Genomic DNA, 25,296 nt, shown 5'->3' on the forward strand with positions numbered 1-25,296 from the left:
CGATTACAGCCTCGAGTCTTCTTGGGTATGACGCTACAAGCCTGTTTTTGGGGAGTTTCTCCCATTCTTCTCTGCAGATCCTCTCAAATTCTGGCTGGGCTCTGGCTGGGCCACTCAAGGGCATTCAGAGACTTTTCTCGAAGCCACTACTGCGTTATCTTGGCTGTGTGCTTAGGGCCGTTGTCCTGCTGGAAGGTGAACCATCACCCCAGTCTGAGGTCCTGAGCACTCTGGAGCAGGTTTTCATCAAGAATCTGTCTTTACTTTGCTCCGTTCATCTTTCCCTCGATCCTGACTCGTCTCCCAGTCACTACTGCTGAAAGGCATCCCCACAGCATGATGTCACCACAATGCTTCATCGTAGGGATGGTGCCAGGTTTACTGCAGACGTGACGCTTGGCATTTAGGCCAAAGAGTTCAATCTTGGTTTCATCAGACCAGAGAATCTTGGTTCTCATGGTCTGAGCGTCCTTTAAGTGCCTTTTGGCAAACTCCAAGCGGGCTGTCATGTGCCTTATACTGAGGAGTGGCTTCCGTCTGGCCACTCTACCATAAATCCCTGATTGATGGAGTGCTACAGAGATGGTTGTCCTTCGGGAAGGTTCTCCCATCTCCACAGAGGAACTCTGGAGCTCTGTCAGAGTGACCATCGTGTTCTAGGTCACCTCCCTGACCAAGGCCCTTTTCCCATGATTGCTCAGTTTGGTCGGGCGGCCAGCTCCAGGAAGATTCTTGGTGGTTCCAAACTTCTTCCATTTAAGAATGATGGAGGCCACTGTGTTCTTGGGGACCTTCAATGCCGCAGACATTTTTTGGTACCCTTCCCCGGATCTGTGCCTCAACACAATCCTGTCTCGGAGCTCTACTGACAATTTCTTTGACCTCATTGCTTGGTTTTTGCTCTGACATGCACTGTCAACTGTGGGACCTTATATAGACAGGTGTGTGCCTTTCCAAATCATGTCCAATCAATGGAATTGACCACAGGTGGACTCCAATCAAGTTGTAAACATCTCAAGGATGATCATTGGAAACAATATGCACCGAGCTCAATTTCGAGTCTCACATAGCAAAGAGTCTGAATACTTTTCTAAAAACCTGTTTTTGCTTTGTCAATATGGGGTATTGTGTGTAGATGGATGCAACAAAAAATAAATCATCAGTTTTAGAATAAGGCTATAACAAAGTAAAACGTGGAAAATGTCAAGGGGTCTGAATACTTTCCGAATGCACTGTATATATATTTTACAAAGTGCAGAAAACCACCTTCCCCTTTAACTCTAGTGTGGTTATATGAGAAGCCACAAGCTGGTTGTCAACATTCCAAACAACAGCCCTGTTCCGTCTGTGACATGTACTCTGTAGTTAGAGCGTGCATGATTCGTGTGCCCTTCTGAATTGTGTGCCCTTCAAATGTCCTTTTTAATATGTATCAGCATCTCGCAACTTCAGCATCTCGCCCCTTCAGCAATTCCTTCCTCGCCCCTCTGTTCTTTGCAAATCTCAAAGCTCCCATGTTCCCCTTGCTGCTTGTAAACAATCAAGTCACAATGTTTTTGAGGCCTGCAAAATCTCTCACTGCCCTGTCCCCCCTGTTATATCTTTCGATATTCGGTAAGTTCTCATACTCCACCTCAGACACAGATCTACTATGTAGCATTAGCAGGGAATGGGGAGTAGAATTTCACCACATGGGAAAGCTGAAATGTCAAACTGAGAAAAGGATCGAAGGAGTTGAGAGAGTGATGTATTGCTCCCCCTCCTGTCCTTTCTCTCACCCTCCTCTGTATGTTACCATGGCAGCAGGGGGTGCGTGACAGTCATGTGAAAACAAAGCTGATTGGATTAAAATACTTAGAGTGATCAGGGGTCAGGTAAAACTGCACACGCACTAAACACACCATAAACTGATTATATATACACACACACGCACGCACGCACACACACACACACACACACACACATTAATGGCATAGAGCTTGGCATACAAATTTAGACCACAGCGACATAGATACAATAGACAATGCATGACACGCTAACTTGATTAAAGACGTTTACTGCAAAAGACTCGCAAACACACAAATAGATACACATAGTCCCTTATGTCTCCTGCACATTTTCTACTTTAAAAAGCAACAGCACCTTTAATTGATGACAACCAAGCCACATGCTGTAAACCTTGTTTGATGGGAAATTCAATGGCAGATTATTGTTCCAAGCTTATGAAACATGGATTCATTCAGTCCAGGCCAAGAGCCTCACTAGACAGGATGTGAGAATAAAGGCCCACACACACAACTGTCCTATGTAAAGTACCATGACTTTAAATGATGGATGTGACTGTGCAACGTACATGCAGTGTTACCAGTTTCTACTACAGTAATACAAGCCCCTCTATTGTAGTTCTACAACTTAGACATAATCATATTTACTATAACAGTATTGAATAATATCAATAACAATCAATGTCATTAAACCAGTGTGTTTCTCTTCTCCTAGCTTTCCTTATGCTTCCCTGTCTCTTCCTGTTCCTCTTCTCTCACGCTCCCTCCCATTCAGCTCCCTCCCATCCAGCAGCTGCACGGTAGTGGACGATGGGGTTGTAAAAGCGAGGGCCGAAAGAGGAAGTCAGCGGGACCTTGTGAGTTATTATCCCCCCAACCCCCAACGTACACACAGGGGCCTGGGAACTGTCCTCTTCTCATAGAGGACCACAGTGCAGCGTGGAGCAGGGCTGTTCTCCGGGCCTGCTTCCTCCATCCCCATCTGTGTACCTTACCACCCGATCACAGGCCTGCTATATGTCCACAGCCGTCATAACAACACATGAGCATATGTGTACAACAAGACAGCATTTTCTTCATAATAAATCCACTTGCTCACCATTGCCTTACAACAGATTAGTTCCCACCGTGATCACTTGCGGGTACTGCCCAAGGTGTCTGTTGCTGTGTGGCCCTAAACACGTCAAAACGTGATAATTCATGGCAAAGCCATGGGTCTGCCAACAGAAATAGAAAATGTACGTAAATGTATAACTCAATAGGTCGGACATTATACCGGGTACACAAAGATATAGACCATTTACAACACAGTCAGATTTCACCTGTGGAGGCCCATGGTTATGGTGTTGAGATGCACCATCTGGGTTTATTAATAGTGTCCTATCTGGATCCCTGGCCTCTGGTCTGAGAGAAAACTGTGAGGTGTGAATAACAGTCATGCCTTTCCTCTAACAGCTGGTGATGATACAATTAACCTCCGCCTGGAGAAACGCCAGTCTCACTCACTTTACACTCGGGACTCCCGAGTGGCGCAACAGTCTAAGGCACTGCATCTCAGTGCAAGAGGCGTCACTACAGTCCCTAGTTTGAATCCAGGCTGTATCACATCCGGCTGTGATTGGAAGTCCCATAGGGCAGAGCACAATTGGCCCAGCGTCGTCCGGGTTTGGCCGGGGTAGGTCGTCATTGTAAATAAGAATTTGTTCTTAACTGACTTGCCTAGTTAAATAAATAAATAAAAAACACAATTTCTCTGTATGTCAGACACTAACTCACAAACATGAACAAACACACACACCAGTGCTTTCATCTCACTTGCACCTCACTGATAAACACTCATCACTGATATAGAAGAACATCTGACTTACAACAGCAACACTTTTTGTATCCCCCCCCCCTCTCTCTCTCCCACTCTCCCCTCCCTCCCTTTCTTTCTCTCTCTCTCTCTTTCTCACTCACTTTCTCACCCAGTCTGTGTGTCAGTGTGGTTAAAATGGACTATGGCAGATTAGTTTGACCTTAGTGTACCGACAGGATATGACTCCAGAGGGGAGAGAGCTGGCACCATGATCTCCAACTCCAGCCCATATACCAAGTCAAACGACAAACATACACATGCATTTGTTATTGTGTATTACAGAGGTCCTGGTATTGACCTGAGAACCTCAGGGCTCACCATATTCCTCTAACTAATCTGCTCCAGTCATATCAGCTCCAACTCTACCATACCACAAACAGACCTTGACCCAGCTAGGAGCTGGTTCTATGTATCATGTCTTTGAGTCTCCAGGTCATAAATATGACAGGGAAATAAACCCTGCAGAACCCAGCTCCCACTGCTGGGGCCATCCTTTTCCCACAGTGCAGTATAAATAGCCCAGAATAGTGTAGACCGGGTGACAGCATGGCCACTCAGGAAAGGATCCCACACGCAACAGCACATTCCAGCCCACCTGGCCTTGACAGCGCCCAGGTCACCTTTCAGGATATACATCCCCCTCCTGGCTACCCAAATAACCTCACACATTCAAACCGCTTCCCCCCCGACCCTCTGCTTTCTCCACATCCCCCTCAGTAGGATCCCTTTGCAGTGAAGGCATCCAGGCTACCTCATGCCTGCCTGGTTACTGGGTCCTCGGCTGACGCTCAATGACCTTCCAACCCTGACCACTGTGGAACGCCATGACATGGCACGTTGTAACTAGGGTTTGAGTTTTAGTGAGGTCTGGAAAGAGGGGAGGGGGGTTTGAAAGTTGAAATGTTTTGAAAGTTGAAGCTCATTTATTGCATTTCTATTAAATTAAAAAAACTTTAAAATGCTATTTGGAAAACCCTATCCATTATCACCTTAACTGCTGTAGGTTCATTCACCTCAGTAAATCTATAAAATAGACTATTAGCTATACAATTGTAATATAAAAAATGGGGGGAAATATATCGGACATATCTGTAAGCGACTATTTGTTTACTAGTTGTGCACTCATTCTCCGAGAGTCGGTTTTTGTTTGTTTGTGGGATGTCAATAGACACCGCAGGAGTCGCGGGACAAGTTTAAAATAGCTTTTTGCCCGGCATCTCGCCAAAACCGTCAGCAGCGTCTCTAGACTAATGCCCATTGCGCAGACTGCGCGTTGGGGTAGTTCGTTTTACGTCCGCGAGAAGGCGAAGATAGCCGTTTTAGAAAGTGGTTAACGTTTTGGTAAAAAGGCACATCCAGGAGGCAAATCCGGGGGACGCAGGTGAACATAACGAACTAACCACTGTTAATGATTCCATTCGTTAGCACAGATGCAAGCGCCAAGTCAGATACATAATATGAGTTCTGAGCTTTGATCAACTGGGAACAATGTTGACCGGTAATTTATTTTCAATATATATTTTTATTGTATTTATTTTTTCGAATGAGAAAAAAATTACCGAGGTCCGGACTTCGGTGTCTTCATATGTAGGCCTGGTTACGGCCATAAGCGCGCCAATGACAACACAAGCACAAGTAAGCGCCTCACGCGCTTCTCACCAACTTGTTGTGATGTGGTTGTGAAGTAGCCTTAAGCATATTTGCATGTATGAACATCAAGTGCAAAATGATATTGTGTGCTGCTGTAGAACTGAATTGGGTTTTGTAGGTCACACTGCATATCTCAGTCAGTGTGTGGAGACATTGTGGAGACCCAGGCCTAGTCACTTATCTATAGTCTAGTCATAACAAATAGTTGAGGGAATCAGTGGTTAGTTGTTATTTAAGGTCTGAACTTGTGACTTGACAAGACCAGAATTCAACAGTATTTATCCAACTTTATTATCCAGCGTGTATTGTCAGTCAATGTCAAAAGTCAGCAAGGTAAAGGAATACCACAATGTGTAAATAACATTTGATATGGGTTTCTGTCAAGTCAATCATGTACTGTAGTTGAATTATGAACATGTTTAATGATCTGGGTCTTCTCTATTTCCTGACATTAACATTGGCTCATGTAACCTCAAGTCACACCAACATGATTAATGCAATGCGCTTCTTATTTTGGAAGTGCATTTCTGCTACTGTATCACTTCATCTCTAGCATAGACTAGAAACACTAAAGATATGTTAACAGTACAACATGAAAACAGTTGCCTCAAATGCTGGGGAGGGGGGGGGGGTTATAAGGCACTGCATCTCAGTGATAGAGGTGTCACTACAGACCCTGGTTCGATTCCAGACTGTGTATCAAAACTGGCCGTGATTGGGAGTCCCATAGGGCGGTGCACAATTGCCCCAGCGTCGTCCGGGTTAGGGTTTGGCCGGGGTAGGCCGTCATTGTAAATAAGAATTTGTTCTTAACTGACTTGCCTAGTTAAATTAATAAAATAAATTAATAAAAAACTATCACCAACTGTATAATTATTTCAATATTTTGGTCTGTGTTCAGATATTTTCTGTGGATTAGTCCAGGAGCCTACTAGTGGCCATGTTTCATAGATGAGTGTCGTGAATTACATGTAAACAACTCCACCAACCATCATTGTCTATATGTCTACCTCAGAGGAGGCTTGTAGTAGGAGCTATAAGAGGATGGGCTCATTGTAATGGCCAGAATGGAGTTCATGGAACGGAGTCAAACGTGGTTTCCATATGTTTAATACCGTTCCATTTATTCCATTCCAGCCTCCCACCAGCCTCCTCTGGTATAACTATATATTCCTCTCACTTGCCAACTATGCCCCTACAGAAGGTTACTTCTTTCTAGAATGACATCCAGTGATTTGGTTTCCCACGGCTATGAAATCGGGGTGGGAAGGGACCAATCCACGGGCAATCACTCTTCAGCCCTTTATCTGCCCCCTGACACCAATGTCCACCGCTATAAATCTTTTGCCTGGCAGCTAGAGTCTTCCTGATAATCCCTACAGTGGTGTGAACCACACTAGTCCAATATTGACAAACACACACATTGAATCTCCAGAACTATACACACACAGAACTATACAGAACAATTCAATATATGTTGGTCTACATCTTCCTCAATTGAACAGATCAATTTATCTTAGTTTGTATTCTTGTTATGCCTCCCAAATCATTAAATGGGTACTACCGACTCAAATACATAATTTGTGACACTGCACTGTTCAATCAAAGACTCTGAAATGAGTGGGGTAGTTTCCAGGTGTATGTCCTTGGTTATTAAACATATTTGAGTTGTTAATAAAAAACAGTCATTAATGAACATATTCTAGCCAGACACCAATGCATCAAGTGAAGGATGAACAGCAACCAGGTGAAGTACAGCAACCAGGTGAAGCTGGTTGAGAGAATGCCAAGAGTGTGCAAAGCTGTCATCAAGGCAAAGGGCGGCTACATTGAAGAATCTCAAATGTAAAATATATATATATATATTTTTTTTACTGGTATTGTATGTCTCATTTTCAAGTAACTTATGGTCTTGGGATAAAGTGCCATTTTACGATCTAACTCATGATGTATCATAAAACTATTTTGATATTTGTTGCATGAAATGTTTCTACAGCAGTGAATTTGTGTCCTGTCTGTTAAAAGAGAATACAACATGTTTATTGAAGGCAGATGGGAGAACTGAGAGAAAGAGAAAGTGGTGGCTCTGTAAATGAATAGAAAGTGAGCAAATTTTTTTTGTTGTTGTTGTTGCTTTACATTGCATTAACCCTGCTGCCATAAGGCTTGTCTTGACATTGATTACCACTACAATAGAGTTAGGTGGAATCCCTGAGGAGATCAATTTGCTCCCCCTGGACCCAGCTCTTTCATGAGCAGTGAATAGGTACAGCGGGAAGTCCCAACAGCAGGGGTCCTGCAATGTTTCTCTAACAGAGTGTGAAGACAAACACATCACTGTGATGAGTTCTTTGTTTAGGTCATGAGTCTGTTATTTACACCTGGATCAGAATGATATGACCATGTCAACCTGCAATAATTTTTGTAATTATCTGTGGATACAGTAATAGATAATTCAGTTTGTTGTTATATTGGAGGTTGAATGATACCAATAAAGTGATGCTCTTTTGCTCAAACTGCATGATGGAAATAAGATTTTGATAAGATCACTAACCTGTTTCTAATATTGAACTATGTCAAGACCTACAATAACTCTAATGTATGGCATATCACCCACTATTTTACTGTAGACTACCAGATTGCTCTGTGACTCATTTTTATTTACATTGCTTTTTTACTAATCTATTTAAAGTAATTTTGTTCATCAAAACAACATTGACAGTAAATACTATGGTATACATATTGAAGGCAATATTCTTTCACAAATACCAGTAAACCTGCCGATGAGGGCAACCTATAGTTGCACAATGTGTAAGTGGAAGTTAAAAGGCAGAACGGAAAATCGTCAACGTCTATTCGGAGAAAAATACAAATAAATATATCAACGGGTTCGTTTAGAATCGTACGAAGCTTTGAGAAGTTGAAAAGGAGTGAAAATTCCTCCGCCGCGGCGACAGAAAAAAAATACAAGTTCAATTCGAAAGGTGGGTTTTTAAAACAGTTCTACAATTAAAACCACTCAAATATCTCAGTAATCCAATTGTAATGCAATGTTGGTTGGGTGAGTGTCAAGTGTATATTCAAATGTGACGACACTCAAACAGATAGGCCAACTCCTCAGATAGATCCTCCTCTGTAACTTCTGCGGAGGAATATATTTTCCTTTGAGTGACTTCAGTAGTGACGGGGTGAGGGGATAGTAGTGAAGAAACTTTGACCAGGGTGACGTTGTCTTTTATAGGAAAATATAAACAAAAAATAATATTTTAAAGTTAGAACAGACGCGGAAGAAATAAGGGGAACGGGTGTTTTATTATTTTTACTCAGTAACAGTATTGTTCTTGGCGACAGACTTGGAGTTCATTTCACCTAACCAGAGACGGAGCTCAGCCTCGCGCTGGCGACTCTATGTGGATTTTACAGAAATCATGGGCCAATTACCCGGTTTTGCTTCGGACAAAGTATTAGTCTTCGTCGTCTGCTGCATTCGGCTTTCTTTGGGTAAGATACTGCGATGTTTTTTGTAATACCTTTTTTCGACCTAAATCGTATTCTCTCGCTAGTTTCTTAGCATCTCTGCACACATGTCTGCATAACAACGCAGATGTGATTTTGACTTATTGATTCGCAAGGTGATTGGGCTACGTTTGATACAAAGTAACACATTTCGATACTTTGAAACTTTGTCACTTGCTTCTATATGTCAGTTTAGTAAATACCCAGAAAGAACGTTGTAGTGGTTACATGGCCTTAGCAGATCGAGAAAAGGTGAAGAATGGGAAAATGTTGAAGGACAGCTACTGTTTTCTTTAGCAGTTTATTGTTCAGGGTACATTGCATAGGCCTATTTCTATTTTAAATATGTGATATAGTACGCACAATATCACGTAAGATTGATAGATGATGTTTAATTATAAATTATATTTAGTTGCCGAAATTGAGCTATATTGACTTTATTCTCTAGAGCTCGCACCGCTGCCCAGATGTTAGCTAACCATTGCGCTCGTCCATTATAGCTAGGGCTACAAGTGAAAGGAATTCAAAATGGTTGTGTTGTGTTAGCTGTGAAAGTCGGAATTAAAATCTACGAATAAATCTATTCTTTGTCATTTAATTGAGTTTGATGGAGTGTAGATTTGAGATGTCCATATGGTATTTTTTGTATTTTTTTGTTTTGGCAGTATGTGTTTAATGCTTATTGCTGATTGGCTCAAACAATATTGTTTTCTGACAACACGCATATTGTCACATATTGACGACAATCACAACAATCATCGTGATAACAGTACTATTGTTAATACACGCATTCAAATCATCACACCATGAATTATTAGGCAAATACCAATGATATACATACAGAAATTGTTATTGTAAGGGACAGATCGAAATATACAGGGGGGTGGTCCAAAATAGCGAGAGTTGTCAAACTTTTTTTTAGCTTTGGGGAGGGTAGTGCTTTTTTCCCCTTTGGTTTACATTTGCTCTTTTGCTTGTATTTTCCCTATAAACAATGGCTTGAGTTATTTTTATATTACCCTAATAAAGTTGAGAAACATTTGTGAATGTTTGGTATTGTGTTGCTATTACTATCTCTCTGGGGTTAGGCATATGCTTTTCTTCCTATGTACTGTTGAAGTCGAAAGTTTACATACACCTTAGCCAAATACATTTAAACTCAGTTTTTCACAATTCCTGACATTTAATCTTGATAGAAATTCCCTGTCTTAGGTCAGTTAGGATCACCAATTTATTTTAAGAATGTGAAATGTCAGAATAATATTAAAGAGAAAGATTTATTTCAGCTTTGATTTCTTTCATCACATTCCCAGTGGTCAGAAGTTTACATTCACTCAATTAGTATTTGGTAGCATTGCCTTTAAATTGTTGAACTTGGGTCAAATATTTTGGGTAGCCTTCCACAAGCTTCCCACAATAAATTGGGTGAATTTTGGCCCATTCGTCCTGAGGAGCTGTTGTAACTGAGTGAGGTTTCTAGGCCTCATTGCTCGCACATGCTTTCTCAGTTCTGCCCACACATTTTCTATAGGATTGAGGTCAGGGCTTTGTGATGGCCACTCCAATACCTTGACTTTGTTGTCCTTAAGCCATTTTTCCACAACTTTGGAAGTATGCTTGGTGTCGTTGTCCATTTGCGACCAAGCTTTTACTTCCATGTCTTGAGATGCTGCTTCAATATATTACAAAAATGTCCTCCCTCATGATGCCATCTATTTTGTGAAGTGCACCAGTCCCTTCTGCAGCAAAGCACCCCCACAACATGATGCTGCCACCCCCGTGCTTCATGGTTGGGATTGTGTTCTTCGGCTTGCAAGCCTCCCCCTTTTACCTCCAAACACAACGATGGTCATTATGGCCAAACAGTTCCATTTTTGTTTCATCAGGCCAGAGGACATTTCTCCAAAAGTACGATGATCTTAGTCCCCATGTGCAGTTGCAAACCGTAGTCTAGCATTTTTATAGCGGTTTTGGAGCAGTGGCTTCCTTGCCGAGTGGCATTTCAGGTTATGTCAATATAGGACTCGTTTTACTGTGGATATAGATACTTTTGTACCTGTTTCCTCCAGCATCTTCACAAGGTCCTTTGCTGTTGTTCTGGGATTGATTTGAACTTTTCGCACCAAAGTACGTTCGTCTCTAGGAGACCGAATGCGTCTCCTTCCTGAGCGGTATGACGGCTGCATGGTCCCATGGTGTTTATACGTGCATACTATTGTTTGTACAGATTAACATGGTACCTTCAGGTCGTTTGGAAATTGTGTAGGTCTACAATTTTTGTATGATGTCTTGGCTGATTTCTTTAGATTTTTCCATGATGTCAAGCAAAGAGGCACTGAGTTTGAAAGTAGGCCTTGAAATACATCCACAGGTACATCTCCAATTGACTCAAATGATGTCAATTAGCCTATCAGAAGCTTCTAAAGCCATGACATAATTTTCTGGAATTTTCCAAGCTGTTTAAAGGCACAGTCAACTTGGTGTATGTAGGCTTCTGACCCACTGGAATTGTGATACAGTGAATTATAAGTGAAATCTGTCTGTAAACAATTTTTGGAAAAATTTGTTGTGTCATGCACAAAGTAGATGTCCTAACCGACTTGCCAAAACTATAGTTTATTTAACAATAAATGTGTGGAGTGGTTGAAAAACGAGTTTTAATGACTCCAAGCTAAGTGTATGTAAACTTCCGACTTCAACTGTATATACAATACTAGTCAAAAGGTTTGGACACACCTACTAATTTCAGTGTTTTTCTTTCTTTTTACTATTTTGTACATTGTAGAATAATAGTGAAGACATCAAAAATATAAAATAACACATGGAATCATGTAGTAACCAAAAAAGTGTTAAACAATTCAAAATATATTTTATTTTTGAGATTCTTCAAAGCAGCCACCCTTTGCCTTGATGATAGCTTTGCACACTCTTGGCATTCTCTCAACCAGCTTCATGAGGTAGTCACCTGGAATGAAGGAGTTCCCGCATATGCTATCATGTAGTAACCAAAAAAGTGACTTCCCTGACTTTATTGTGCAATCCTGATCACTTTATAAAACATCTTTGTGTGTGTGTGTATATATATATATATATATATATATATATATATATATATATATATATTCTTTACTCACAAATAAAATCAATCAATCCAAACCGTGCAGCAGCCAATTGATGAATGAAAAGAGACGTCTGTTACAAAACACCAAAAAGTTGAATGACATTCGGAGATTGTCAAGTCAAGCCTTCTTTACTGGGTAAGCCTACAAGGTAGGGAGGGATGTATTTTCTGTTTGTGAAGATTTACATAGTATATTTATTGTGGTGTTGATAATGCAAACCATGAGGGGGGAGGGTGTTCTGTTTATTTTACAGTACAAGGGGAGGGTCATGTGAAAATATTTGTATTGTTGGGGAGGGCACATTTTGTTTGACACCTTGAGTTGGACCAGCCCCCCACCAGTACATTTCTATATAGAGGTTGACCGATTATTTGGAATGGCCTATTAATTAGGGCCGATTTCAAGTTTTCATAACAATCGAAAATCGGTATTTTTGGGCGCCGATTGTTTTTTTATGATTATTTTTTATACCTTTATTTAACTAGGCAAGTCAGTTAAGAACACATTCTTATTTTCAATGACGGCCTAGGAATAGTGGGTTAACTGCCTCGTTCAGGGGCAGAAAGACACATTTTCACCTTGTCAGCTCGGGGATCCAATCTTGCAACTTTACAGTTAACTAGTCCAACGCAATAACGACCTGCCTATCTCTCGTTGCACTCCACGAGGAGCCTGCCTGTTACGCGAATGCAGTAAGAAGCCAAGGTAAGTTGCTAGCTAGCATTAAACTTATCTTATAAAAAACAATCAATCATAATCAGTAGTTAACTACACATGGTTGATAATATTACTAGATATTATCTAGCGTGTCCTGCGTTGCATATAATCTGACTGAGCATACAAGTATCTAAGTATCTGACTGAGCGGTGGTAGGCAGAAGCAGGCGCATAAAAATTCATTCAAACAGCACTTTCGTGCGTTTTGCCAGCAGCTCTTCGTTGTGCGTCAAGCATTGCACTTATGACTTCAAGCCTATCAACTCCTGAGATGAGGCTGATGTAACCGAAGGGAAATGGCTAGCTAGTTAGCGCGCGCTAATAGCGTTTCAAACGTCACTCGCTCTGAGCCTTCTAGTAGTTGTTCCCCTTGCCCTGCATGGGTAACGCTGCTTCAATGGTGGGTGTTGTCGTTGTGTTGCTGGTTCGAGCCCAGGGAGGAGCGAGGAGAGGGACCGAAGCTATACTGTTACACTGGCAATACTAAAGTGCCTATAAGAACATCCAATAGTCAAAGGTTAATGAAATACAAATGGTATAGAGGGCAATAGTTCTATAATTCCTATAATAACTACAACCTAAAACTTCTTACTTGGGAATATTGAAGACTCATGTTTAAAGGAACCACCAGCTTTCATATGTTCTCATGTTCTAGGAACTGAAACATTAGCTTTCTTACATAGCACATATTGCACTTTTACTTTCTTCTCCAACACTTTGTTTTTGCATTATTTAAACCAAATTGAACATGTTTCATTATTTACTTGAGGCTAAATTGATTTTATTGATGTATTATATGAAGTTAAAATAAGTGTTCATTCAGTATTGTTGTAATTATCATTATTACAAATAAATAAATACAAATCGGTATCGGCTTTTTTGGTCATTCAATAATCGGTATCGGCGTTGAAAAATCACAATCGGCCGACCTCTAATCTGCACTGTACTATTACTCCTTTGTGATATTAACCAGATTCAACAGTCCTGGTGCAGACACAGTCATAGCACATAAATGGTGGTCAATAGAAAAACATGAATTCCAGCCAGGTAAGGGACACTAACATAAAAGTGATTACATGTGACTGTAATTTATCAATTTTACATGGACTCTCACAGTTTACAACAGAGGAGTCACACAAAAGAACACAAGACAATGCAAAACTGCTGCATGTAGGAGAAGAAGCGGGTGGAATGTTGCTGTTGGTGTTTCACATTCCTCCCCCTTTCTTTCTCTCTGTCCCTCATGCTTTCTCTCTTCACTCACTCTCACAGTGCAGCACTCGGCTGTAACCTCCCTATTGTGTCAAGCAGATGATGCTGTCTTCTGTTGTGCTGTATTAAGTGTCATCACTTGAGGAGGGAGCCTCTGCCTATTTTTGTGGCACACGACCTAGTACTTGCTCTTAGTGATGGCTGCATGTATTTACTCAGTCCATAAGGCATGTGTGTGCACTGAAAAAGCCCAGTGATTGTGCCTGTAACTGCATTGCTTGTTCTGCAGTCCGACCCATGCTGGAGCGTGGTGTGAAATGTAATTTATCTGTGACATGCTGCACCCTCCGCATGGAACACAAGCATCTGTTTATTGACCTGCCCACAGTTCTGCATTACTGAGCAGCTGGTGGCTGAGCGCCTGCTCTTTCCACTGCCAGTGGTGGGCACCGTGGTCGGCGCATCAATCCGTCCCAGCTCTGAGTCTGCCTCTACAGACAATTTTTGATATTGTTCTGTTTGTTGCTCCTTCCTCTCAACCCTTTCTCCTTCCTAAGCTATAATGCTCATATTAGAATAAAACACCACATGTGTTTTTGCCCTGTTATTTTGGTTCGGGTAGTAGTAAAAAAAATAATCAAGTGGCGTTACAGCAGAAAAGAACAGAGCTGTGTGACAAGGTCAACGGGCAAGAAGCTATGGTGCTCCAGATGTGTTTTTAGTCAAGTAGAGGGGGTGCGATCTGATGGGGGTCTTGGTCTGGTTAATGCATACATCAAAAGCACAGGCTGCCAAACTGAGCCTGAAGTGGTATCAGTGTTGGATGAGTGAAATAGCAGAGGAGGTGAGAGAGCAGCATGGAGTAAGAGAAGGGGGTGCTGCTGTGAAAGGTGGGGGGGGGGGGGGGGGGGGGGTTACAGAGTGTTGTCTGCATTGTTGAGCAGGTTAGCAAATTAACAGGGAATTAAGATGTCCTGCATTCCTGCCCTAGCAGAACCCAGTAATCCTGGAGCCACCAGGGCAGAGAGCTAGTGCCCATGTACAGGGCTCTACAGACTGTACACTACACCCCTGCCCGCAGTGTGAAGGCCACTCCACCAGCAGAGCATAGCCCTCCTCTGTGTACACAGCTTTAGATCAGGGGTGCTAACTACTTGAAACAGCAAGATTATCATTGGGACTTAATTGTCGCTCTTAGCACTCTGCATTTTTTTTAAAGTCACCTCCCTCACTGTATGTGACCTAGTCCTAGTACAAACCTAGCTTGATGTTGATGCTGCTGTTTGTGCGGCCACAGATGTAAGTAACCCTTTGACAAAGTTGTTGAGCTTAGTTTCTCTGCATGCTGAGCCAGGGTATTTTATTGCAGGCTCCCATGGCAACTGTTTGGCCCCTGGATATGGGCTATAGCAGTGTTTCCTAACTCCAGTCCTTGAGTACCCCTAATAGCACACATTTTTGTTGTAGTCCCTGACAAACTCATCTGATTCAACTCATTGAGGGCTTGATGATTAGTTGACAAGTTGAATCAGGGGTGCTTATCCAGGGCTACAACAAAAATGTCTACGGTTGGGGGTACTCGAGGACTGGAGTTAGGAAACACTGGGTTAAAGCAATTCCAGGAAACTGGGTTACTTCCTCAGTCGGTGCGAACAACTTCCTGTCCTCTCCAATATTGGACTGGAGCCAGTGCTCGGGGACGCCCATGTGTGTGCATCCTTTGTCAGTGTTTCATAATTACTTCCCCATCTCACTCCTCAGCCATTAGTTCAAATCCCCTTCGTCACTCATTCCCTCTCCGCAATGGGACCCAACTAACAGAGCCTCCCCTCCCCAGGGTTTGTAGTGGTTTCAGTAACAAAGCAGTGGTGAGCATTGAGGGGGGAATCAACGTGTGCCAGCCAACTGCACAGCAACATGCCAAGGCCCCTGGCCCTGACTAGAGACACTGTTTGTTTGTCTTTGATCTGTGCCCTTTTTTCAATTCCCATTTGTTCCAAAATATTTTCATTAATGACTGTCTTGTGATATATCCTCATTGGAGCTTCTGAAATAGACATGGAACTGGTTAATATTGAATTTCTGAAATGGACAGAGATCTCTGGTTGTCAAATGTCTTACAGTGCACAGACCAATGCAGGCGCATGCACACACGCACAGAGAGAGAAAGGAAGAGGGAGCGTGAGGAAGAGGGATAGGTATTCACTTCCATTTCTACTCATGTGGTCATTTCATTGTCCAGCCCACACAGTCTCTGACCGCAGTCACACATGCACCTGCTCGCATCACTACACGTGTGGTGGAGGAGTCATTACTGGCTCTCTGTGTGTGTGTTGTCACAATACCAGAAGTTTGACTTTGATACTAATACCAGGTTTAGTATCACAATACTCTATACCATCACGATACGCAATACTGAAACGATACCAAAACACTAAACCACAGCAAAAAAAGAAGGCATATTAGCCAAAGTCATAGATTGGGACTTGATACAGACAGATAAACTCAGCTACTACTTTGTTCAATCATTGGGCATCTTTTGAATTGCATTTAAATAATTTTAAAAAACTATATGTAAACTTTTTTCAGAGACTGCCATGTATGCGTTAATGAATCAATTATACAATAATACAATCAATTTGACTTTGTTTTTACCAATATAACTTGTATTTGAATGTTAAATCAACATGTAGCCTAGACCTATTCACAGTACAGGTAGCCTAGTGGTTAGTGTTGGGCCAGTAACTGAAAGGTTGCTGGATCGAATCCCTGAGCTGACAAGGTAAAAATCTGTCGTTCTGCCCCTGAACAAGGCAGTTAACCCATTGTTCCCCGGTAGGCCGTCATTGTGAATAAGAATTTGTTCTTAACTGACTTGCCTAGTTAAATAAGGGTTACATTTTTGTATAAAAAAAATGCATATCAATAGGAGTGTGTGTGCATGCATTGAGTTATTTATCTGGTTTTGGCTGATTTCATGGGTCTACTGATCAACAACGTTTGCATGGATGTAGTTTTTCTTGTAAAAATGTGCGCTGTATCTTTTAACAAGTAATTACATCATTCATGAAGCAAGAGGGGGGCGGCCTGTCAGAGCACAGTCAGTTTGCTGGGGCAATAGATCATCTCTGGGAGAGATGTGAGAGAGAGACTGAATAAGTGAATTAATAATGTTTTTGGTGGCAGAGGAGAGAGAGGCAGTCGGGACTGGGCTGTATAGACAGACGCCTGCCCCAGTCGCCCCTCCGTTCAGCCTCTGCTTCACATTAGCTCCTCACAGCCTTACACTCACATCAGCGGGGATCACAGGCTGCTCCCACCCAGACACTGTAAATCTCATCTGTTCTTCCTTTCTTCTCCTTTCCTGTCATGCCATCTCTTTTTTTCTTCTTCATCTCTGTTCCTGCACTCACTTTAGCCATCCCTCATTCAGTTGCAATGTTGAGGAAACTAGATGGAGGAGCTGAGGAAAATTAATACAAATATAGCTCTAGTAGTATGTGTGGGAAGGAGGAAGGGTATGTTTTAGTCATCTAATACCCTTTGTGTTCTCCCTCTCCTGTCCAACTGACCCCAGTTTTCCTTAGCTGCCTGGTTCTTATCATGTCTACAATGTCAGGGAATTCCCCTAAAGTACATTTCACTGAATAGGAGAGCCTCCATTAGGGGGAAGAAAGAATGTCAGTTTGTAGTTACAATAGGCTGGTAAAAGTTATTTATCAGCGGGGTGTGTGGTCGTGTGGTGGTACTGTTTGTTGTGTCTGTGTGAGAGGAGTGGGGCCAAGCTGCAGTGGGGAGGACCCTCTCCTCCCTCTCCCAGAGTCCCCCCAGAGTCCTCCCTCCTTTCCTTCCTCTCCCAGAGACAAGGCCTGCTTCAAGGGCTGTCCCTGACAAAATAATGAAATAAGTATTGGTCTGCCGGAAGTCATCTGTTCTTTTGACCAATTGATTGGTTGACATTTTTAAATGTCTATTTTTTCGTATATAGACACACCCTATGTGTTTCAATAAAATCAACTATATGCATTCTATATGCATTGAGCTTGTCTGATGCTTTAAGTTTACGGTTGGATTAAATAAGACAAACACCTCGAGGGCGCCGTTTTCATATCTCAAAATAATTGTCATGTGTTTAATCAAAATTCTATCCAAATCTAAACGGAAATGATACAAACCTAAAAAGTAACTTTTATTTCCATTGCCAGCTATGTAAAAATAGCCTACATAAAACCAACAAATAAAAACTTTGCAGCCTGCAGGTAGAAATGATCCTGATAAAAATCCTATAAATCACATTGGCTACACATGGCCTGTCTTCAATGAACTTGAAACATTGTATCAACTATTAACTTGGGTCTGGCCTGAAGCTTGCACTAGCGAACTTGCAACATTGTATAAAATATTCTGGTCCCTCAGAGTTTCCTGTACCAGTGAGCATTTTTCTACGGATGGCCATGCTTTCCACCTGGCTACCCCTACCCCGGTCAACAGCTCTGCAACCCCCACAGCATCTTGCCCAAGCCTCCCCATTTCTCCTTCACCCAAATCCAGATAGCTGATGTTCTGAAAGAGCTGTAAAATCTGGGCCCCTCCAAATCAGCTGGGCTAGACAATCTGGACCTTCTCTTTCTAAAAGTATCAGAGAGTAGTACCCTGAACAGCTAATCAAATGGCTACCCAGACTATTTACATTGTCGTCGTCCCCCCCTTTACACTGCTGCTACTCTCTGGTTATTATCCAACTTTAACTCTGCCTACATGTACATGTTACCTTAATTACCTTGACGAACCTGTGCCCCAGCACATTGACTCTGTACCAGTACCCCCTGTATATAGCCTCGCTACTGTTATTTTACTGCTACTCTTTAATTATTTGTTATTTACAGTGGGGCAAAAAAGTATTTAGTCAGCCACCAATTGTGCAAGTTCTCCCACTTAAAAAGATGAGAGTCCTGTAATTTTCATCATAGGTACAAATGAGAAAAAAATCCAGAAAATCACATTGTAGGATTTTTAATTAATTTATTTGCAAATTATGGTAGAAAATAAGTATTTGGTCAATAACAAAAGTTCTATTTTGGTTTCATCTGACCATATGACATTCTCCCAATCTTCTTCTGGATCATCCAAATGCTCTCTAGCAAACTTCAGACAGGCCTGGACATGTACTGGCTTAAGCAGGGGGACACGTCTGGCATTGCAGGATTTGAGTCCCTGGCGGCGTAGTGTGTTACTGATGGTAGGCTTTGTTACTTTGGTCCCAGCTCTCTGCAGGTCATTCACTAGGTCCCCCCGTGTGGTTCTGGGATTTTTGCTCATCATTCTTGTGATCATTTTGACCCCACGGGGTGAGATCTTGCGTGGAGCCCCAGATCGAGGGAGATTATCAGTGGTCTTGTATGTCTTCCTAATAATTGCTCCCATAGTTGATTTCTTCAAACCAAGCTGCTTACCTATTGCAGATTCCTTCTTCCCAGCCTGGTGCAGGTCTACAATTTTGTTTCTGGTGTCCTTTGACAGTTCTTTGGTCTTGGCCATAGTGGAGCTTGGAGTGTGGCTGTTTGAGGTTGTGGACAGGTGTCTTTTATACGGATAACAAATTCAAACAGGTGCCATTAATACAGGTAACGAGTGGAGGACAGAGGAGCCTCTTAAAGAAGAAGTTACAGGTCTGTGAGAGCCAGAAATCTTGCTTGTTTGTAGGTGACCAAATACTTATTTTCCACCATAATTTGCAAATAAATTCATTAAAAATCCTACAATGTGATTTTCTGGATTTCTTTTTCTCATTTTGTCTGTCATAGTTGAAGTGTACCTATGATGAAAATTACAGGCTTCTCTCATCTTTTTAAGTGGGGGAACTTGCACAATTGGTGGCTGACTAAATACTTTTTCGCCCCACTGTATTTACCTAACACTTATTTTTTTTTAGAACCGCGTTGTTGGTTAAGGGTATGTAAGTAAGAATTTCACTGTAAGGAGCATATGACAATTTCACTGTATTCGGAGCATATGACAAATACATTTTGATTTGATCAGGTAAGCCTATTTTTTTATGACGTTTCCACTGGATCAGAGCATGACATTTGAGTGGTTATCGAAAGGGAGAGAGCTGGATAGATTTTTCAAATACATTGAGGAACAACGTATTGTCGTTCTCAATGGATGCAAAAACAGACTTTGTTTGCTTGATGTTTGAGGTAAAGAAAACATTACTTTGTGAAGCTCCACAGGTCATTAGTGGAGGTGCGTTAAGCCAAGCAGAAATACTATCAGTTCCCCAAATGGGCACATGTTCTATGCCTACATTTGTGTGCAGGCCAGGTTGCCTATAAACCCACTTCTATGTGTGTGCGTCCTTACTCAACATTGACAGGGGCGCTCCAAACAAAAGACTGACTAAATTGACAAAACTCGTAAATGTAATGAAATAAACCAAAATTTGTTTCTCAAATTTTCTAGCGTAGGTTGTGCACTCTGCAAACAATGTGTCCACTCCTACAATGAGAACGGAAAGACTGACTAAATAAACAAAATATAATAATATTGAATGCATTAACAACCATAACCAAAGTAACACACATTGTAGATTAGAAATGATAGGAATTAACGGTAATGTACTACTGGTGATATATGTAATGGGGAATTGATATACATTAACAATCAAACGCAAACAAAAACAATTCACACAATGAAGTTATGAAACAATGAATGTGCACAAATTGGCAGGAGAGAGCGCATTCTAGACTGAGAAATGCATTATGCATCTGGGCGCATGGTCAATCTGAAGTCTGCATTGGCCATGCAGCATTTACGTGATAAGGTCTCAGCAGAAGTCAGGGCAAGAATGGCCTCAGCCGAAATCAGGGCATTCATACTTTTTGCGCTTTGCGGAGTAGTACAGATCTGTTGTCAAGGAAGTGAGTTTGTGTTTTCTACAGGATGTACCACCCCCACCTACTGTCAACCAATCATGTCAATGCAGAGCTATACAGTGTTACAACATTTGGGGGGGTGAATGGCGATGCAGTACAGAGCTCGATTTGGCCTCTGCATGCCTCTGGAGGCTCCGCAATTGCCTCACAAACCTTTTATATGGAGCCTCCGACCACATTTTCGGATCAAGTATTGGCTTTTAGTCTAGGCCTCAGCAATTGATTAGTTCACCGAGATGGGCACAAATATATATACTTCTGGACTAAAACAATCTCGGTTGACCAACAGCCTAACAACCAAGCAATCGACCAGTCGACTAATTGGGGTCAGCCCTACTTGCTTCAGAATGTAAATGTAGTACGTAGTGACAGCCCATCCCAAATCCTGAGATCATTGCTCCTGCAGTGCTTCCCCTAGGATTTTCTTCAGCAGCAGTGGCAAAGTTAGCTTGGGATAGTGGGCCTGGCCAATTGTGCAGTCTCCAACCAAAATGTTTTGAGATCGGCCTCTTGGCCACAAGAAAGACAAAGAGCTAATTTCCTGAAATTATATACTTTGCTATGGGCAGAGAGAAAATTACACAGTTTTAAAGCTAGTTTCCTGCAATTGTACACATTTTGACATGGCTTATGCAGTGTTCTTATGCTATCTGAGTGACTCAAACATTAAAACAAAATCAGTGGCCCCATGCCATGCCATTTTTTTGAATTTTAGATTCTCCCTAATGGAGAGTTAGTTTTTAATTTCGTGATTGTTAGTTCTCAAAGATGTTATTTAAAAATATATAACTCCATTATCTTTTCTACATACTTTATATCTGGTTTTAGTCATTTAAGTTTACACTGAAAATGTTTTACCGACCACTGGTAAATTAATATAGGGTAAACACTGGCCTGGCATTGTGACGGCGTGTATGTGGAGCTTGTCAAACCAGCCAGGGGAAAGATCACAGCTGCTAACTCGCTCACTCTCTCCTTCTTGTTGCTCTTTTTAGCGCTCTTTCTTGTCGCTATACTTTGCTATTTTTTCTGTCCTCCTACTCAGTTCTGTTTTTCGCTTGTCTTTTTGCTTTCTGTTTCTTTACCCCTTTATATTCTACTTCCTGCTTTCTGTCTATTTCTCTCCTTCGTGTCTAAAAAGTTGTGAATTTTGGATCAATGTGGTGGCTGGCTTGAGCAGTTTTTACTGAAGAATTTCCTATTAATGAGCCAGTGTCTGTAGAGTGAAGCCCCAGACATGAATTTCACTGTTCAATCATGTGCATATTTTTGGCCCCTCTTTTTTAACCACAATGACCACAAATGAGACAGGACAGGAAAAGTATGTCTGCCTGCAGCACTTCCAAGTGTGTTTCTGTCACAAGAAGGCTAATAAGCCTAGCATATCGTTTTAGAAATGTTTTGATTTGCATTTTCTTGCAAATATCCCGTTGATAATAGCCTCTTTATGCCTATCTGTGGTTAATGCACATGTAGGATCAGCCTTGAATCATCAGTCACATGGGGACAAAAGTGAAGGATCCAGACAGAGAGTCACCTCAGTGTGATCTGTAATGTCTTCGTGTCTAAGTAGCATGAATAGTAGGTGTATTATTTTCATGGTCAGTTAACATGCAAAGTCACACATGGTATCACAGCATAGTTGTACACTGTACATCAGTATCTGGTCTGATATGTCAGCTGATGAGTGTGTGTTTTTGCCTCAGGTGTTCCAGGCTCATTCGGTTGCCCTAAATGGTAGTGGTAATTTCCATGTAAAAGGACTAGGACTGTCAAATGATTAAAATAATGAATTGAGTTAATGGCATTAGTTAATCGCGATTAAGTGCATTTTTGAATTTGCTCATGTGGACCTAAATAAACAATTTTCCATTTAAAAAGCTGTGCATTGAGTTATAGGCATACTAGACTGAACACAAATATAAACGTAACATGCAACAATTTCAAAGATTTTACTGAGTTACAGTTCATATGAGGAAATCAGTCAATTGAAATAAATTCATTAGGCCCTAATCTATGGATTTCACATGACTGAGAATACAGATATGCATCTTTTGGTCACAGATATCTTTAAAAAAAGGTAGGGGTGTGGATCAGAAAACTAGTCAGTATCTGGTGTGACCATCATTTGCAGCGTGACACATCTCCTTCACATGGAGGTGATCAGGCTGCTGATTGTGGCCTGTGGAATGGTGTCCCACTCCTCTTCAATGACTGTGTGAAGTTGCTGGATATTGGCGGGAACTGGAACACGCTGTCGTACACGTCGATCCAGAGCATTACAAGCGTGCTCAATGGGGGTTACGTATGGTGAGTATACAGGTCATGGAAGAACTGTGACATTTTCAGCTTACAGGAATTGTGTACAGATCCTTGCGACATACAGTGCCTTGCGAAAGTATTCGGCCCCCTTGAACTTTGCGACCTTTTGCCACATTTCAGGCTTCAAACATAAAGATATAAAACTGTATTTTTTTGTGAAGAATCAACAACAAGTGGGACACAATCATGAAGTGGAACGACATTTATTGGATATTTCAAACTTTTTTAACAAATCAAAAACTGAAAAATTGGCCGTGCAAAATTATTCAGCCCCCTTAAGTTAATACTTTGTAGCGCCACCTTTTGCTGCGAAGTCGCTTGGGGTATGTCGCTTGGGGTATGTCTCTATCAGTTTTGCACATCGAGAGACTGACATTTTTTCCCATTCCTCCTTGCAAAACAGCTCGAGCTCAGTGAGGTTGGATGGAGAGCATTCGTGAACAGCAGTTTTCAGTTCTTTCCACAGATTCTCGATTGGATTCAGGTCTGGACTTTGACTTGGCCATTCTAACACCTGGATATGTTTATTTTTGAACCATTCCATTGTAGATTTTGCTTTATGTTTTGGATCATTGTCTTGTTGGAAGACAAATCTCCGTCCCAGTCTCAGGTCTTTTGCAGACTCCATCCATCATTCTTCCAGAATGGTCCTGTATTTGGCTCCATCCATCTTCCCATCAATTTTAACCATCTTCCCTGTCCCTGCTGAAGAAAAGCAGGCCCAAACCATGATGCTGCCACCACCATGTTTGACAGTGGGGATGGTGTGTTCAGCTGTGTTGCTTTTACGCCAAACATAACGTTTTGCATTGTTGCCAAAAAGTTCCATTTTGGTTTCATCTGACCAGAGCACCTTCTTCCACATGTTTGGTGTGTCTCCCAGGTGGCTTGTGGCAAACTTTAAACAACACTTTTTATGGATATCTTTAAGAAATGGCTTTCTTCTTGCCACTCTTCCATAAAGGCCAGATTTGTGCAATATACGACTGATTGTTGTCCTATGGACAGAGTCTCCCACCTCAGCTGTAGATCTCTGCAGTTCATCCAGAGTGATCATGGGCCTCTTGGCTGCATCTCTGATCAGTCTTCTCCTTGTATGAGCTGAAAGTTTAGAGGGACGGCCAGGTCTTGGTAGATTTGCAGTGGTCTGATACTCCTTCCATTTCAATATTATCGCTTGCACAGTGCTCCTTGGGATGTTTAAAGCTTGGGAAATCTTTTTGTATCCAAATCCGGCTTTAAACTTCTTCACAACAGTATCTCGGACCTGCCTGGTGTGTTCCTTGTTCTTCATGATGCTCTCTGCGCTTTTAACGGACCTCTGAGACTATCACAGTGCAGGTGCATTTATACGGAGACTTGATTACACACAGGTGGATTGTATTTATCATCATTAGTCATTTAGGTCAACATTGGATCATTCAGAGATCCTCACTGAACTTCTGGAGAGAGTTTGCTGCACTGAAAGTAAAGGGGCTGAATAATTTTGCACGCCCAATTTTTCAGTTTTTGATTTGTTAAAAAAGTTTGAAATATCCAATAAATGTCGTTCCACTTCATGAATGTGTCCCACTTGTTGTTTATTCTTCACAAAAAAATACAGTTTTATATCTTTATGTTTGAAGCCTGAAATGTGGCAAAAGGTCGCAAAGTTCAAGGGGGCCGAATACTTTCGCAAGGCACTGTAGGTCTGTGCATTATCATGCTGAAACATGAGGTGATGGCGGTGGATGAATGGCACCACAATGGTCCTCAGGATCTCATCACGGTTTCTCTGTGCATTCAAATTGCCATCTATAAAATAAAATTGTGTCCGTAGCTTATGCCTGCCCATACCATAAACCCACTGCCTCCATGGGGCACTATGTTCACAATGTTGACATAGGGCAAACCACTTGCCCACACAACGCCATGCTATTTGCCTGGTACAGTTGAAACCGGTTACGACACCGAACTGCAGTCAGGTCAAGACTCTGGTGAGGACGACTAGCACGCAGATGGCCTTCCCTGAGACAGTTTCTGACAGTTTGTGCAGAAATTATTTGGTAATGCAAACCCACAGTTTCATCAGCTGTCCGGGTGGCTGGTCTCAGATGATCCCGCAGGTGAAGAAGCCGGATATGGAGTTTCTGGGCTGGCGTGGTTAAATGTGGTCTGCGGTTGTGAGGCAGGTTGGACGTA

The 25,296-nt window shown here is 41.8% G+C and overlaps 1 protein-coding gene across 1 annotated transcript in view; it reads left to right on the forward strand.

Annotated features, from left to right (window-relative positions):
• The first annotated feature begins 8,443 nt into the window (after positions 1-8,443).
• Positions 8,444-25,296, forward strand: part of notch2 (notch receptor 2) — a 57,331-nt gene continuing 40,478 nt past the window's right edge. Inside the window, exon 1 of the mRNA XM_036978102.1 lies at positions 8,444-8,793. Coding sequence (XP_036833997.1) covers positions 8,721-8,793 — 73 coding nt within the window. The 5' untranslated portion in view covers positions 8,444-8,720. The remainder of the gene's footprint in view (positions 8,794-25,296) is intronic.

This window comes from Oncorhynchus mykiss, chromosome 5 (assembly GCF_013265735.2).
Source record: "Oncorhynchus mykiss isolate Arlee chromosome 5, USDA_OmykA_1.1, whole genome shotgun sequence".
NCBI classification, from domain to species: Eukaryota; Metazoa; Chordata; class Actinopteri; order Salmoniformes; family Salmonidae; genus Oncorhynchus; species Oncorhynchus mykiss.